At 43.4% G+C, this 16,679-nt stretch overlaps 1 protein-coding gene across 4 annotated transcripts in view; it reads left to right on the top strand.

Moving 5' to 3' along the window:
- LOC144992072 (SLIT-ROBO Rho GTPase-activating protein 3-like) overlaps positions 1-16,679 on the top strand; it is a 104,820-nt gene that overhangs the window by 17,713 nt on the left and 70,428 nt on the right. For 2 of the 4 annotated variants that reach the window (XM_078946713.1, XM_078946712.1), the window contains exons 2-5: positions 1,068-1,263; positions 6,075-6,237; positions 11,477-11,539; positions 16,474-16,665. In XM_078946713.1, coding sequence (XP_078802839.1) covers positions 1,068-1,263; positions 6,075-6,237; positions 11,477-11,539; positions 16,474-16,665 — 614 coding nt within the window. Of the gene's footprint in view, positions 1-1,067; positions 1,264-6,074; positions 6,238-6,485; positions 6,530-11,476; positions 11,540-16,473; positions 16,666-16,679 lie in introns of all 4 variants that reach the window. The other 2 variants (XM_078946714.1, XM_078946715.1) reach the window with 2 other exon arrangements.

The raw sequence follows: 16,679 nt of genomic DNA, 5'->3' as shown, positions 1-16,679 counted from the left end.
TCCAATCGGATCATTCAAAATGAACCAATATTGACTTGGAATTGTATCGTCAACCACAAATTATGATACGAATCAAAACACTGTATCATTACATCCCGATTTTTCAGGCATACTTGAGTATAAGTAAAAGAAGTTACCACAGGTACCACTGTCACCTTCACCTTCCATGCTTTCTCCAGTTCTTCTCTGAGTCCCTGGTATTTATTCAGTTTCTCATGTTCCTTCTTCCCGATGTTTCCATCCCTTGGTACTTGGTACTACATACAAACATACATATACATATATGTATATATATGAAATAAGTCTAACAGCAACATGAGCTAACCATGTGACCTTTGTAAAAATCTGAAAAGGTTTGCTTCATGAGTAGAAAAATATACGTCTTTTGCTTAATCCTTGTTTACATGTGATCATTTTTTATTTGAATTATTGGTTTAATCCTTACATCTATTTTGTTATTTCTAATGAAGATAATAAAGGATTTAAGGAAATACATACACGTTTATTTCTGTACATGTATATCTGTTGACACACTGTGAGATTCCTTTTCTTATGTAATGACCAGGAGCTATAATATTCCAGACCTCCTATGGGCAAGAAAATAACCCATAAAAATATTACAATGTTTCAATCAAAAGTATGTTTACTATTTTTTGTCCCTTTAAAAAGGGCCTCTTCAGCAAAATGCATTCATAGAAGCTGACCTATTTAGTATTTTCCGTGCCGTCTGCTGCAATCATCAGACGTGCATCTCATACTGTATGCACATGTGCTGTCCCAGCATGCAGAGACCCCCACACAATCTCAGATTTCAACACACACATTATCATGCGGGCATCAAGCAAATTCACTTTGGCGTTTAGTTTCCCCCAGTCATGATGGCTTTGTTCTTTTATCATTAAGTCCACATTTCTATGTTTGCATTTGCTCTACATGCTTCACTCTGTTTTAAGGTTGTGGGTTCAGCGTTGACAGCAGCACATAGTAGTGAGGAGCAGTGTGCTCCCAACCAAGGGTTTCCATTTTTTACAATTTTTCTGACGATGGTCTCCCTCTTTGACATGTAGAGATCCGTAACCAGCTGGTGGAGCAGTTCCGATGTCTGGAGCAGCAGTCCGAATCCCGGCTGCAGCTGCTGCAAGACCTGCAGGAGTTCTTGCGTCGAAAGGCTGAGCTGCAGCTGGAGTACTCCAAAGGCCTGGATAAACTTGCTGACCGCTACTCAGCAAAGATCCGCACCTCCAGAGAACACCAGCACTTCAAGTGAGTCTCAGCGGTTAAGCCCTCTGACAAACCTGGCAGACGGGTAAACAACTATAACAAATGTGTCACACTGACCACTGGCTCTGCTGAGGCAGAGGAAAACAGAGAAAGGATAATAGGTGCAAGCAGGAGGAGGAGTTAAAGCAGAAGAAGTGACCTGAAATGAAGCCAGGCCAACGAAGCTTGTGGCTTCAGGCTGCTGGGTTTCTCCTAACTAGGTCAGACTTCATCCACCCCTTTCTCTTTTTTGCTTTGGCTGTCATTTCAATATGATTCTGTAGCATAATTAAGATAAAAGTCAAAACCAGAAATGCTTTTTCATTTTCAAAATGTAACTGCATTTTTTGACTCGAAATTAAAATGAAAAAGCAATCCTTCAAAATGTTTTTTCTTCTTCAACAACGCTTATTCTGTCACTTAATTAAAACGATAATAAAATGGTATTTGACATATCATTTTGAAAAGTTCTCTGGTAAATGTGTAGCAAAATTCATTTAGAAATGTCTAATTTTACAATTAAAATGGAGTAACAGAAATGCTTTTTAATTTTCAAAATGAAGCTGCATCAAATGACTCAAAATTAAAATTAAAAAGCAATACTTTAAAACCCTTTTTCATTTCTACTTAAAAGCCGCTTATTCTGTGTCATAATTAAATGAAAATGCAAAGAGGGGATTGCATTTTCATTTTAACATCCACCCTGTGAACATTGTCGCATTATTCAATTTGAATTTGCATTTCCAGCGTGGAGGCGGGGTGATGACGTCAGTGCTATCTTCGTGTGTCCGGCTGCTAAGAGATACATGCTAGGAGGAGTTTAGCTTTGTGTTAGCGGCATAATTATCACAGTAATAAAGCACATTTAGAAGATAGTCTCCTGCAGCTTTGCGTTGGTTTTGCTGTTCGATGACAGCTGGAGCCCCATCAACAGCTATAGCAGATTTTGCTTAAAATAAACTAGAAAAATATAAAATACAATAAAACTGGAAAAATATTCATGTAAGTCAATACAGAAATCTGCTGTTTGATCAGCTAGAAAAAAATTCAGCCCAAAGTTCAAGTAACTTTGAAAGGCTTGGTCTCCTTTTTTGTGGGACCGTACGGAAAAGAAGAAGAGGACAGAAGGGAGGGGCGTTGAAGACAAGGAGAAAGGGCACAGAAGAAAGGGGGTGTGAAGAAACTGGATTTTCTAGAAAGGACTGTATTAAATTTTAGTTCGTAACCCCGTCAGTTTCTTACACACAGAAATAATGAATAATGACTCAGAGACAAAACTTAGCTTTTGTGGAGGTTTTACTTCGTCCAAACACGAAGGGGACAGACATGAACATGGTACATTCAAAGTCCGAACCAACGAGCTCAGGGATGGGCTTTGGTATAAAAACCCTGCATTTGCATATTCAGAAGATGGTCCGATGGGCCTCGTGTGAAAATCACGCCCACAGGTTACTGCTGGAGAGAACCTCCAAGGCTAAAGTGAAGATAAGTCTGAGGCCTGCTCAGCAGAAAACATGCACAGAAAAGAGGGAGTATGGGAAGAAACTGTTAGAACAATAGCTTAGCTGTGCTTTCTTCAAATGTAATATAATTTTGAGATGACAATACATGCTCAGTGAATTAAGTTTAAACCATTAGTGTAATAAAAGTTAAAGGCAGTTTCTAACTATTCTTCACAGGGGGCAAAGGGGAGTTAACCCTTGTGCTATCTTAGATGACCCCACCCTTATATTGACGTGTTATTCCTACCATGACAAAGGTGGATAAAGGTGGAAAGATTTCATGTAATCCATGGACAACAGTGAAGATCACAAATCATTGAACAAAAAAGGTTCAGAGCACTGTCTAGTGCAGAGGTGGGCACTGAGGGCCGCATTCCTGCATGTTTTCCAGCATACCCTGCTCTGGCGTGTTCTAATTGGCTGGACACACCTTAACCAGGTAATCAGCCATGAGTAGGGCAAGATTATTGGCTGGACACACCTGAATCAGGTAATCAGCCATGAGTAGGGCTGACTATCTGGAAATCATGCAGACACACCGGCCCTCGAGGCCTGGAATTGCCCACCCCTGGTCTAGTGGGTCTAGATGACCCAACTCCCAATGTTAAAGTGCCTAGGATAGCACAAGGGTTACGGAGATCTGGAGGATAATTACAGAGGAGGTGGGGTACAATCATAAAGCAACAAGATGCTGGAGGATTATCATCAATACTGTTTGGTGTAAATGTTACTAAAAAGGGGCGGGGCCTGTCTACACACATACTCAGGTGATTTAAACATACCTGTTCGCTCCAAAAATCTGCACACATAATCATGTCAACATGTACTCAACACAACTACAGTTCACACACATGCATACAAAAAAACCCACACATGTAAAGCTCTTCATTCTGTCACTCATATTGCTGTGCAAAGGTGAGCTGACACCTGTACTCAGGTGGGGAGTTATGTTCTGCTGAGGTGGATGATGGAATGTAAAAAGAAGGAGGGAGACACCGGCCGTCCCCACGCCAAGACCCCTGCCGAAGCGGTGGTGGTAGCCAGGTCCCCCCGACACTGGCATGATACAGCAGATAGAGGGAATTCGCCCGCCCGCCTGGAAATCCAGGCAAACGCCCAGACGATGGCTAATAGGAACGGCCCACGAGCTGCCCACCACCACCCGGGAGTTCCGAACATACCCCCCCCACACACACACACACACACCCAACACCAGGCATGAGCCAGGGCCCCCCAAGGGAGACCTGCCCCATGCTCCAGGCAACCAGTCTGGAGAGAGCAAGACAGGGCCGCCCACCTCCGCCCATGAGGAAGTGGGGGACAATGAGGAGTGTAGTAAACATTTTACTAGTTTATTTTTGTGTGATTTATATCTTTGTTTGGTTTCTGTTGTCCTCTGTTTTAAGAATTTTTCATAGAGGTTACTTTTTACTTTACAAGCATCCTGTAAACCGTTAGTTAACCAAGGGCATTTGGTAAATTTGTTCTTAAATTTATGCATTGGACAGTTTTTATTGTAAATTGAGATGAATATTGCTAAAAAAAACATTTCTAAGCGATGTAGTAGGTTTAGGGGCTGTCATCTGGACTTGGTTTTTAAAGTTAGAAGACGTTTCACCTCCTATCCAAGCGGCTTTGTCAATTCTGAAAAAGCTGGTGGAAGAGCTGGTATATATGTGCTCATGGGGGAGGAGTCAGACCTGAAACTGGATGGTATTGTCAACTTAGCCTACATGGTTTTCGGGTCGTTAAGAGTCCTTTGTCCTCAGCTGGGGGTTGGGGAGCCAGTGAATCCCTCCCCAAACTGCTCGTCTCTTTCCGCTGTTAACGACTCAGGTGGAACTGGTTTGGGTTGTTTAGGTTTCAAAACACTGCCGTATATGGATGGAAGAATAAATCTGAGACCACCATTCTTATTAAGAGAAGGTTTGTCCTTCTTGACAAAGATGGCTTCTTTCACTCCTCGCTCAAACCATCCTTTCTCTCTGGCTAGAATTCGGACTTCACTATCCTCGAACGAGTGGTTTGTGGCCTTCAGGTGGAGATGCACTGCAGACTCAGGTCCACTTGGGTTGGCTCTGCGATGTTGGTAGAGCCGCTTGTGTAGAGGTTGTTTTGTTTCTCCTATATACTGTTCATTGCAGTTCTCTTTGCAGTCAATACTCTCAGACAAAAACTGGTTCATCCAAAGGACAAAATTCCCAGCTACAAACAGAGTAATGTTGTGTACTCTATCCACTATACTATACTCTATCCAGCTTTTTCAGAATTGACAAAGCCTCTTGGATAGGAAGTGAAACATCTTCTAACTTTAAAAACCAAGTCCAGATGACAGCCCCTAAACCTACTACAATGGAACCAACCTGGATGAATGAGAGTCTTCATAGACATATTTCTAAGCGATGTCCACATCTTTCTCTCTGTACACAGAGTTCCAGTTTTGTCTGGATAAGTCATTATTGTCACAAGAACAGACAGACGGCTGGTTCCAAATGCAGCAGGTTTATTAGCTCTGCTAAAAGTCTACAAAGCTAAATCAGGGTCATGCAGGCAGGAGTTAGTGACAGGCATATGTTCATCAGAGAGGAGACAGGATAGTCAGGATCCAGGCGAGAATCGGGTCAAGCGGCAGGCAAAGAGTCAGAGACAAGGTCAGGAAATCAGAGGATCAGGTCCAGATATAACGCCCAGCAATGACGGCAAAACGGCACAAACAATACTTTGCACTGAGTGAGGCTCAGTGCTTGCTTAAGTAGACTGGGATTGATTTGGCAAATGAGAGCCAGAAACACTCAGCACTCAGAAACTGCACCCCGGAGATGATGTACACTCAGTACTTTGGAGATTACTCGCGCTGGTGGGAGACAGTTCTGACTTCGGGCGATTATTGAGAAAATTAAGTTTTTCTTTGTCTTCACATTGAAACTAGTAAAAAATCAGTAATATCACATATTAGTCCACTCATATGAGTGTATTCTAAATAATTTGTAAAAATATTATTAATAAGAGCAGCACTTTGAGTAGTGATTGAGCTTAGTCTTGTTATGGTTGGATATAACATAATATTATTTTATATATATATATATATATATATATATATATATATATAAAATATTTTATTCAACTCAAACATTTTACACAAGTTTTGAATAACATGTAATTTTGAGTAAGATAACTTCAAAAATATTATGTAATCAGTTTCCTCTTAAAAATTGACTCCAATGAATCCATTCGGGTTTACAGTGCACACAGGGCGCACGCAAGCCATTCGCTGCCCACATGCTAACAAAGTCTTCTCCCTCATTGTTCCAGGAAAGATCAAAATCTCCTCTCCACTGTGAACTGCTGGTATTTGGTCTTGGACCAGACCCGACGAGAAAGCAGAGATCACGCAACTCTCAGCGAGATCTACAACAACAACGTCATTGTGCGTCTGACACATGTTGGAGAGGATGTCCTCAGACTTTTTAAAAAGGTCAGAATTTGAATAAAAAAAACGATTCAAATTCGCAGTCGCACAATTTGTCTGTTCAGACTGCATGAATAATGGGGTTAGACAGGAAATTTGGTGGCACACTGACAGTAATATGCAGTTATAAATAAAATGGTAAAAAGTAGTCAAATAGCATATATTTAATGAGACTGCCAAAGTCCTTTTCTGAATGTAATCAAATATAAAAACAAAAAGAGGTAATATTGTCATGTCTTGCTATGCTATGCCAGACCCAGACGCTGGAACCCGGAAGGAAACACAGGAGATTGAGATTGTGAGTAATGAGTTTGTTTTCCTGGACGAGGATCCGAAGATGAGTTTGTTGAAGAAGCGCTGATGATGTGCCGATATTGGTTTGGATAGCGGGAGCTATGGATTGAAGGTGTGGCGTGGTTGGAGTTCTTGGCGTGGCTGTGAGTCATGGCTTGGCTGGAGTGGTGGCGTGGCTGGGAATCGTGGCTTGGCTGGAGTGGTCGCGTGGCTGGAGCGTGGCGTGAATCAGGCTGCTCTTGGAAAACTAAGACTCAGGTGAACACTCGTGGTCTATGGTCCTGTAGGCGAGGTAGAGAAACAAGATTAGTGAGGAGGGAGAGCACAAGAGCATAGAGAACTCACTAGTAGACCAGGCTAAGCACCATAAGGTATAACAAACTGGCGATGAATGGTGGAGCTGGATCTCCTTAAGAAGGCTGGTGGTAGATGAGGTGAGTGTCCACAGTTGGTCTCAATCAGAAGGCTGAGCAGAGAGGGGAGGGGGAGGAGAGACTGCCTCAGGCACCATGACAGTACCCCCCTCAACGAGCACCGCCGGGCGGTCCAGGCCGCCGGTCTGGGTGAGCCCGGTAAAATTCCCCGATGAGGGACAGATCCAAGATGAGAAAACAGAAGATCCAGGATCGTTCCTCAGGACCGTAACTCTCCCAGTCCAACAGGAACTGGAAACCTCGACCCCGGCGTCGAACATCCAACACCCGGCTAACATTGAAAGCCGGGCGTATCATCGACAGCAGGCACAGAGGACTTACCTGGACGGACTTAATCTGTGAAACGTGGAAAGATGGGTGTACCTTGAGGGCCGCAGGTAACCTGTGCAAAGGTTGATGGTGGGGTGGTGGGGTTGATGATCCTCTCAATGACGAATGGACCGATGAAACGGGGAGCCAGTTTGCGGGAAATGGACTGAATGGGGATGTTCGGTGATGAGAGCCAAACCCTTTGATCAGGCTGGTAAGTGGGTCCCACCATCCTGTGGCGATTGGCGATGCAGCAGTTGCTCTCCTTGGTGCGCAGGCATCTTTGCAGATGGTGTTGGACCAAGGGCACTGCCAAATCGAGTTCCTGGGTAACGCTTTGTGAATATTGTGGGCATACTCAACCAACACCAGGCAACGGAGTGCCGGTTCCAGCTCCTGGTTCGCCCTCTCTGCTTGACTATTGGACTGGGGATGGTAACCACTAACAGTGGCTCCCAAGGCAGAGCAAAACGAGGAGTCTGCGACTGCCTTGTCTGCAGCTGATAGTGAAGTCGAACCGATCAAAGAAGAGACACCAATGGGCTTGACGGAAGTTGAGTCTCTTAGCCATGCGTAGGTAAGCCAATTTCTTACAGTCCGTCTGAATGACTAAGGGTTGCACCGCCCCCTCCAGCCAATGGTGCCACTCCTCCAAAGCGAGCTTAATCGCCAGCGGTTCTCGATTTCCCACGTCTTAATTTTGTTCTGCTGGGGATAGTTTACGGGGGGGGGAAAGCACAAGTTTTGAGCTCGCCTGAAGATTCTCCCTCTGCGAGGGGACTGCTCCAACTCCAGTGTGGGAGGCGTCGACTTCCACGATGAATTGTCTATTAGGGTCCGGTTGAATGAGAATGGGGATGTGATGAAGAGTTCCTTAAAAAATTCAATAGCTACTTGGGCTTCAGGGTTCTATTTGTATGGTTTGACGATGGATGTGAGTCTGGTTAAAGGCGAAGCGACACTGCTGTTGGCGAATCCCAAAAACTGTTGCAGTTTCTTACGAGTGTCAGGAGGCTCCTATTTGAGGACAGCTTCTATCTTAGCTGGATCAGGTCGAATGTGAGGCGCCTCAATGATGTAACCCAGGAAAGAGATAGGGGAGACATGAAATTCAAATTTTTCGGACTTGACGTATAGTTGATTTTCTAAAAGCTTCTCCAGTACAAGGCGGACGTGGTTTTCGTGTTGAACAGGATTTTGAGGGTAAATTAGGATTTCATCCAGGTAAACAAACAAAAAACGGTTGAAGAAGTCTCTGAGAACATCGTTAACGAGTCTCTGGAAAACAGCGGGGGCGTTGGTCAGGCCAAAGGGTATCACGAGATATTTGGAGGGGCCTAAGGATGTATTGAAGGCTGTTTTCCATTCGTCTCCTTCTTTAATACAAACAAGGTGATAGGTATTGCGACGATCTAATTTGGAAAAGACACAGGCTTCTTAGACTGAATTTAAAACGGAGCTATTAAGTGGAAGTGAGTATTTGTCCTTAACAGTTATCTGATTTAATTCATGATAGTCAATGCAAGGGTGTAAGGATTTGTCTTTCTTCTCGACGAAAAAGAAACCCGCCCCTACCGGTGAAGAGGACGGACGGATGTGGCCCAAGGAAAGTGCCTCTTGGATGTAACTTTCCATAGCTGCTTTCTCGGGACCGGACAAATTGAATAGTCTAGCCTTAGGTAGGGTAGCAACATTGAGAAGATCTATGGAACAATCAGAGGGTCTGTGAGGTGGTAAAGTGCCAGCTTTAACCTTGCAGAAAACGGATTTCAGATCATGGTAACAGGTAGGAATCTTAGAAAAGTCAACATTCTCCAAAGTGCTAGAAACGGGTGGAGGAACAGACGGAACAGCCGACTAGGGACAATTAGCCATACAGAAGGTACTCCAATTAGTTATGCGTTGGTTAGCCCAATCAAATTGAGGATTATGTAACTTGAGCCAGGGAAACCCCAGACAAATGGGTGTCTGAGAGGATTGCGTGATAAAGATTTGGATGCATTCCCTGTGGTTACCTGACGTAATAAGGAGTATATGTTTGTGCGATGGGTTATACGTGAGAGGTGCTGACCTCCTAATCCTGCAGCCTCGATAGGGGAATCCAGAGGTTCAGTGGGCAGAGAAAGTTGCGTGACTAGATGGAAATCAATTAAGCTTTGTTCAGCACCAGAATCGATCAGGGCTTGAAAATCAAAAATCTCAGACTGACTGCAAATCTTGACAGAAGCAAAAAAAAAAAGTTTTTTGTGGAACATACATAGTCACCCGCCCGCGGCCTGTCTTCTTGATGTTTAAATGCAACTGACATTTTTCTACTAGGTGACCATGGTTACCGCAGAAGAAGCAAGAACCCTCCTCTCTCCGTTTTTGACGTTCTTCCATAGTTAGTTTAGAATGTCCGATCTGCATAGGCTCCTCCGTAATGTTCCGGGAGGAATCCAGAAGTGATTGAGGAGGTGGGTTTGGAGTTGGTGTGCGAAGAGTGGTGTTAGATGGTAGCTTACGAGATAGATGGTTATGTTCAGCTTGTCGTTCACGGACATCCAAACGGAGAGCTGCTGAGACAAGATCTTCGAAAGAGTGAGCTTTAGGTTGTGAACAAAGGTGGTCCTTAATGGCTTCATTAAGGGACTGGTAAAAAATGCCCGAAAATCCATAACATGATCACTGACCGATCGATTGCATTGCTTGAGGCTCAGCAGTCCTCGGGTGGCTTATTCCTGCTTGCGTGGCTGGGCTAAAACCAATCGGAATTCTCCTATGAACCATTCAAATGGCGGGTGAGAAATGGGGTTGGCAGCTAGAAATGCTTGAGCCCAATGCAGGGCTTTGTTTCTGAGAGAATTAATGATAAGAGTGATTTTGCTGTGATCAGTTTGATAATACCTGGGAGCTTGTTGAAAGATTAATTGACATTGCAGAAGGAAACCTCCACAAGCTTCAACATCACCAAAAAAAAGGTTCTGGCTGGAGGCGGAAATTCTCCGGTGACATAGCGAAAGCAGAGGTGGCCGTGTTGCCGGAAGGCAGAGGCAAAGCTGCAACTTTGGGATTAGAGAATCGTCCAGTTAGTTCCATAAGGGTTTGCGCCATACCGTCAAGACGTCTGAAAAGGTCCTGATGCGCGGAGGCCATTTGAGTTAAGGCGTCGGCTTGACGGCCCAGAATGATTCCCTGCTGGGAGACTGTGATGCGGAGGTCAGCTGGGTCAGGAGTTGGGCCAGTTCGTTCTGTCATGACTTGCTATGCGAGACAGACCCAGATGCTGGTATTCGGAAGGAAAAACAGGAGATTGAGATGAGTTTATTTTCCTTGACAAGGATCCGAAGGTGAGTTTGTTGAAGAAGCGCTGGTGATGTGCCGATATTGGTTTGGAAAGCGGGAGCTATGGCTTGAAGGTGTGGCGTGTTTGAAGGTCTTGGCGTGGCTGGGAATCATGGCTTGGCTGGAGTGGTGGCGTGGCTGGGAATAGTGGCTTGGCTGGAGTGGTGGTGTGGCTAGGACTCGTGGCTTGGCTGGAGGGTGGCGTGGATCAGGCTGCTCTTGGAAAACTAAGACTTGGATGAACACTCCTGGTCTATGGTCCTGTAGGCGAGGTGGAGAAACAAGATTAATGAGGAGCGAGAACACAAGAGCATAGATAACTCACTAGTAGACCAGGCTAAGCACCAAAAGGGGTAACAAACTGGCGATGAATGCTGGAGCTGGATCTCCTTAAGAAGGCTGGTGGTAGATGAGGTTAGTGTCCAAAACTGGTCTCAATCAGAAGACTGAGCAGAGAGGGGAGGGGGAGGAGAGACTGCCGCAGGCACCATGACAAAGATATTGTAACCAAATATATGCAGATGATAAAAAAATATTTCAGTTTAAACTTAAAAGGAACATTTGGAATTTGGATTTTCTTTTTAAGTAAACAACAAACTATGCTCCAGTAAAGCAGCAGTTGAGTTTTTGTCTAGTTGTTCAATAAAAACTTTTCATTTTTATTTACATTGTGACAAACTAGTCCATGTAATCAAGCAGCAGAACTTTATTCATTGTATTAGATTTTTCAGCTGCTCAATAATGACAGAATCTCACAATTTTCACTTACTTATGGAAGCTTTTGCATTGTTATTAACGTTTTCCTACTATGAAAAGCAAGAGTCTTAGAAAAAATGTTCGAAACGTGTTTTTTATATGATCTCTTGCTGTTTTTCTCTCTCCAGAGTAAAGATATCGGCGTGCAGATGCATGAGGAATTAGTGAAAGTCACAAATGAACTTTACACAGTGAGTTACAGTGTTTGTGCCCTTCTCTGTTTTCTTCTCTGGCTTTTGATGCTTCACAATTTTAGCCTGTTAATCAACTGTCCTGAGACTGCACACGGCAGATATGTTTTATCGACAGAACAACGTTTTAATTTCTTCCTCTGCTGAGGTGCTAAAAGGACAACATTTGATATTTTTTTATATTGCGATTTTCTGCATCAGTTGACCTGTCCTGCATGGCTAAGTTTCAAGCTGACTCTGCAGTCTGCACCCAGAGATGCACATAGCCACAAGTAAAGCTGTAGCATTTACTATGCCACGCAGGCATACTTGGCAACTCTATTTACCACATAAAACCGTAAATATTGAAAAAAGCAATTCCTAAACATGCCCCAGGAAAAAAATCCTACTTGACAAACTGGAAGTGTCTAGGATAAGAGGACTAGCACTAACTTGGGTCAAAAGTCTTTAATAATCCCTGAGGATATTTAAAAATGGCCATATGCTGACAATCATCAAACACACACATAAAAAGCAATAAAGGCCAATGGTTTAAAAATCAACAGATTAAACAAAAAAACACTACATTGAATAGATTATTAGATTTAAAACAATCAACAGATCAAATCATTTAAAAATCAATATGTTAAAATTAACATACATTAACATTTTTTTTTCATGTTTTTTTTATCTATACATTTCTGTAATGAGTTTGATAAATCTGCATTACTTTGACGACAATGCTTGAAATCAATCAATTAAATGTTTAAATTCTCACACCTTTTTCCTTTTTGAATAAACAAAACTGTTTATAGATTTTTTTTTAGTTATCTGTATCTGTAACTATAAAAAAACAGGGAATTGCTTTAACTCTGTTTAAAGGCCATCTCTTGGGTGTTTTTCACATGTTTTTGTGGCTTTTTATTTTGATGGAGGACAAATATAAAGAAATTCAAGCTTAAATTTTTGATAATTTCATTGTTTAAATTGTTTGTGAATCAGGAGCAGAAAAAAAATGCTGTTTGAAAAAAGATCTTATTTGTGACGTAGAAAATATGCTGGATGGATCTCAAGCTTCCTGCTTCAATTGGGGAGGGGATGGGGTTGTGAGCCAACGGTCCCGCCCACAACTCATCGGCAAATTGCTAATGAACCAAAGCCGTTCTGCAGAAACTATGTGCTAGCTGGCTGTGGGGGGGCGGCACTTTCTGGCTCCTCTCTCTCTGTGTTGGATGGGTGGTGTGGGGCCTGGGGGGTCTGCGCTTTGGGGGATGGGGCCCCTGGGCTGAGGGGACCTGGGCCCTATGCTGGGGGGGGTGGGGGGGGTGGGGGACGGCTGTTTGACCACCTGGGGACAGTCTACCAGCTGTCCCCGACTTACCCCCTTCCTCATATAATCTTATATTAGGGTGAGGGGGTGGGGGGTTTAGCCTGCGATGCACCTTGGGGGGGGGGGGGGGGGGGGGGGCTACTTGGCAGTGGTCCCCCCCATGGTTGCCGTATGAAATGGACCCCCCTCTCTCGGTTTTAGACATGTCCAAGCACCCTCCCTTGGTAGGGGGGGTGCTTGGACATCACTACTAGCAAGCAGCAGATGTCCTCTTAGCGCCCTACCCGCCAATTTTATCCTTAGACATTTAGGGCCCTTTGGTCGGGAGGGTGATGGGACATCACTGTGAGTAATCAGGAGATGTCACCTCAGTGCCCCACCCACCAATTTTATTTACACCCCCTTAGTACACACACCCTTTACTCCTCCAAATGTACACTCCAACACACATACATGCACATACACACCCTCACAAACACACATGCATTTCGCAAGGAAGGTGGGACCTCGAACCATTTCTCCCCTACCCCATCCCTGGTAGGGGGTACTGGGCCCTTGGCGACGGCGGCCATGTCCCCGGGGTGCTGGTCTCCTGGGCCCCGGCAGTGCTCTCTCAACACAGGGAGAGAGATCCCTGAGCTTTCTGGCTAGGCCAGAAGCCGGGGAACACATCACACTTGAGCACACTTGCTCCTTCCTGGACCAACCCTGTGCCGGGTGGGTGGCTGGTGGGCGGTTGTTCTCTATCTCCTGCCGTGCGGGCGTTGGGGGGGGTGGGGGTGGTGGGGTGGGGTGGGGTGGGGGTCTTGGTGTGGGGATGGCTGGGAACTCTCCCTCCTTTCTTTCACATTCCACCATCCATTTTAGAAGAACATAAAGACTCATTTAAGCACAGGTGATGGCTCGCCTCTACATAAATAGTTTGCGTGATTGAATGAAATATTTCACACTAGTTGGTTTGAAGGCATAAGTATGCGTGTGTGAACATTATTTGTATTGTGTACATGTTGTCATGTGGACATTTTTTGAGCCGACAGGTGTGTTTATAACATTTGAGTGTGTGTGGCCAGGCCCTGCCCTTCAAACTTATATTACATCTGAACCTCACTGTAATCAGTATAACCATCCAAAAACTTAATGCTTTAAGCTGCTTCATGCCCCCCCATGATCACCCTCCTATCCCCCACTCTCTTATATCCCTCTCTCTTCTTCCCTCCTTTCCTTTTCCGTCCGGTCCAACACAAAAGAGTTTCAAATATGATTAAAATGAATAAAGTTTGGCCTCGATTACAAAAGGGGTTTATTCAGACATACCTCTGGTTTGTCAAAGAATTCAGAACCCCTGTTGTTAAAGTAAAATATGTCCAATACAAGAGGCTTTCAGCTCTCATCTGTCTGCCCAGCTGTTAGACAGGACAAGTTAAAAAAAAAATAAACTATGTCCTAGAAAAAAAGTTTTTCCATCAGATTAAAAAAACGGCATAATCATAATTTAAAACACCACTGGCTATGATTTTACGATAGATTAAATGCTGATTGGAGTGGGTCTTTAAATTAAACAAATTGAAAGAAAAAAATACATTTTAAATGTTCTTTTCTATTTAAGTATGATGCAAATGAAATCCAAACTCGATTTGTAAATCAGACACAACAGCCGCCATGATGTTTCATGTGACATCACAGAGCCTCAGTAACAGTACTCCTACTTAGATATTGATTTAGCCTGTCTGGGATTTATGCATTATTAAAAACCTGTTTGCAGCTGCCACAAACAGCATAGAGAGTGGTGCACATTTGCTTGGTGTTGTGATGGAAAGTTTCTAAACGCTTAATCTTTTTGAATAATGTTGTTATTTTTCAGTTATTTGTAAGCAAGTATTCTGCTGCTTCCATAATGATGAGACTGGACGTTTGTCTGCAGACCTAAATTGGAGATGTTTTTCCGCCATTCACTTTGTTACCTTCCTTCCTGATCGATCTCAGTGTCCATTTTATTCCCAGTTGCTAGGAAACTGAAATTTCAGAACAAGTAATAGTGAAGCAGATGTAATGTGGTTCAAAAATGTCAGTGGAATTATGGTTGTACTCCTCTAAGCACAATGACTTAGCTCCACTCCCTTTCATTGAGCAGAAACATCAGGGTGTCTAATTAGTTCATATAGTGTTTGCTCAAAACTGCGTAAAAGATTGTTTTTTTTCACACCAGTATATCTCAGTAAATCATCTTTAATATAGTTTTTTTTCCTGGCTGAGGCCATAGGGCTTGGTTATGTGTTTTTGCAGCAACTCATTGGTAGTAGATTAGGCAAAACATAACCTGGAGTCGGCCTCAGCAGCGTGTCTGCGTTTTTCCCAGGAAAACAAACAAAATCTGAACTTTTGAAAAGATGGACATGAATGTCGAGCATATAAACGGAGAGTGTTTTTGCCAAACACAGCTGGTCCAGGACCAGTAACTACACCAGAACCCGTCTTCCCAGTTTTTCTGTTCGTTTCCAATCGGACTAACCTTTGGGTCGCGGTGAGATTCCTCAGTCTGAATAGGCCCCGTGCTCAGAGCAGGAGAACTGAACCAAAACGACCACTGTAGGCCAAATGCATCACAGGATGTAAACAAAGGGACAGACGTAGAGCAGCGATGCAACAGCAACTTATTAAAATGTGTATGGATGATTGCAGGCTCATCAAAACAACTTTTAACGTGATTCACATTGCTTCTCATTGTTCTCCAGACAACCTAGATGTCACTAACACTTATCAGCGTACCTTCATAGCTGACCTCTCCTTACCAACCACCTTGCAGAATGCCTTCCGTAACAAAGTGGCAAGTAAAAATTGTTGTACCTGACTTTGATACAGACATTGAAAATTGGTCGGCACAATATAAAGTTTGTATAGGTGAACTATCCCGACAAGAATTGTCAAGCGACTTCCATTATCCTTGGTCTCATTGCTTTGCCCCACCCGCGTAATTTCTGGCCAATGAGTGAAGAAATCTTTACGTTCATGATTTTGTTTACAAGGTTTGGTCCAGAACAGGGAAGTCCCCTTGACGGCAGACTGAATACAGATCAAACGCAAGCTACAGGACTCGATCTGGACTAAATTAAGAGAACTTGGTCCAGACCAGCAGAGTTTTACAGTCTGAACACACCCTAAATTGCCCCTAAATATGCATGTGTGTGTGGTCCTCCAACAGATTGCCAACCTGTTCAGGGTGTACCCCGCCTTCAACCACAAGTAACGGGGTTGGCACCAGCAACCCTATGACCCCCAAAGGGATTCAGTGGGTTCTGAAGATGGATGGATGGGTCATTTGTTATAGATGTTGTAGTAGTTGTTTTATTTGCATGATGATTAACAGTAGTGTGCACTGTAAAAAATCCATGACTATTTTTGAAAATTAAATCTAAACTAATTACTACATGATTTGCAAGTTTTTAAGCCAAATGTTTGCATTGAGTTTTGTATTTGTTTTGTATTTTTTATTATTGTGTTAATATTGGATCCCCGTTTTTCCTTCTTTTTTTATTTTATTTTTTTACAAATTTCAGACATGTAAAAGTGTAACATGTGCAGTTATAGTGTTTGTTTTGTCTCATGTGTGTCTTGTATGTTGTTGCAGGTGATGAAGACATACCACATGTACCACAATGAGAGTCTCAGTGCAGAGAATAAGCTGAAGGAGGCAGAGAAACAGGAAGAGAAGCATATTGGCAAGGGTAATGACATCGGTGCTGGCCTTCTTCGTCATGCTCAAGATGAACGTCCACAACGACGGAGCTCTGTGAAGAAGATGGAAAAGCTGAAGGAGAAGGTCTACATCTGATC

This window comes from Oryzias latipes, chromosome 5 (assembly GCF_053564925.1).
Source record: "Oryzias latipes strain Hd-rR chromosome 5, Olatipes_Hd-rR_3.1".
Lineage (NCBI taxonomy): Eukaryota > Metazoa > Chordata > Actinopteri > Beloniformes > Adrianichthyidae > Oryzias > Oryzias latipes.
Note: the sequence above shows the minus strand (reverse complement) of the source record. Positions and strands in the feature narration are given on the sequence as shown.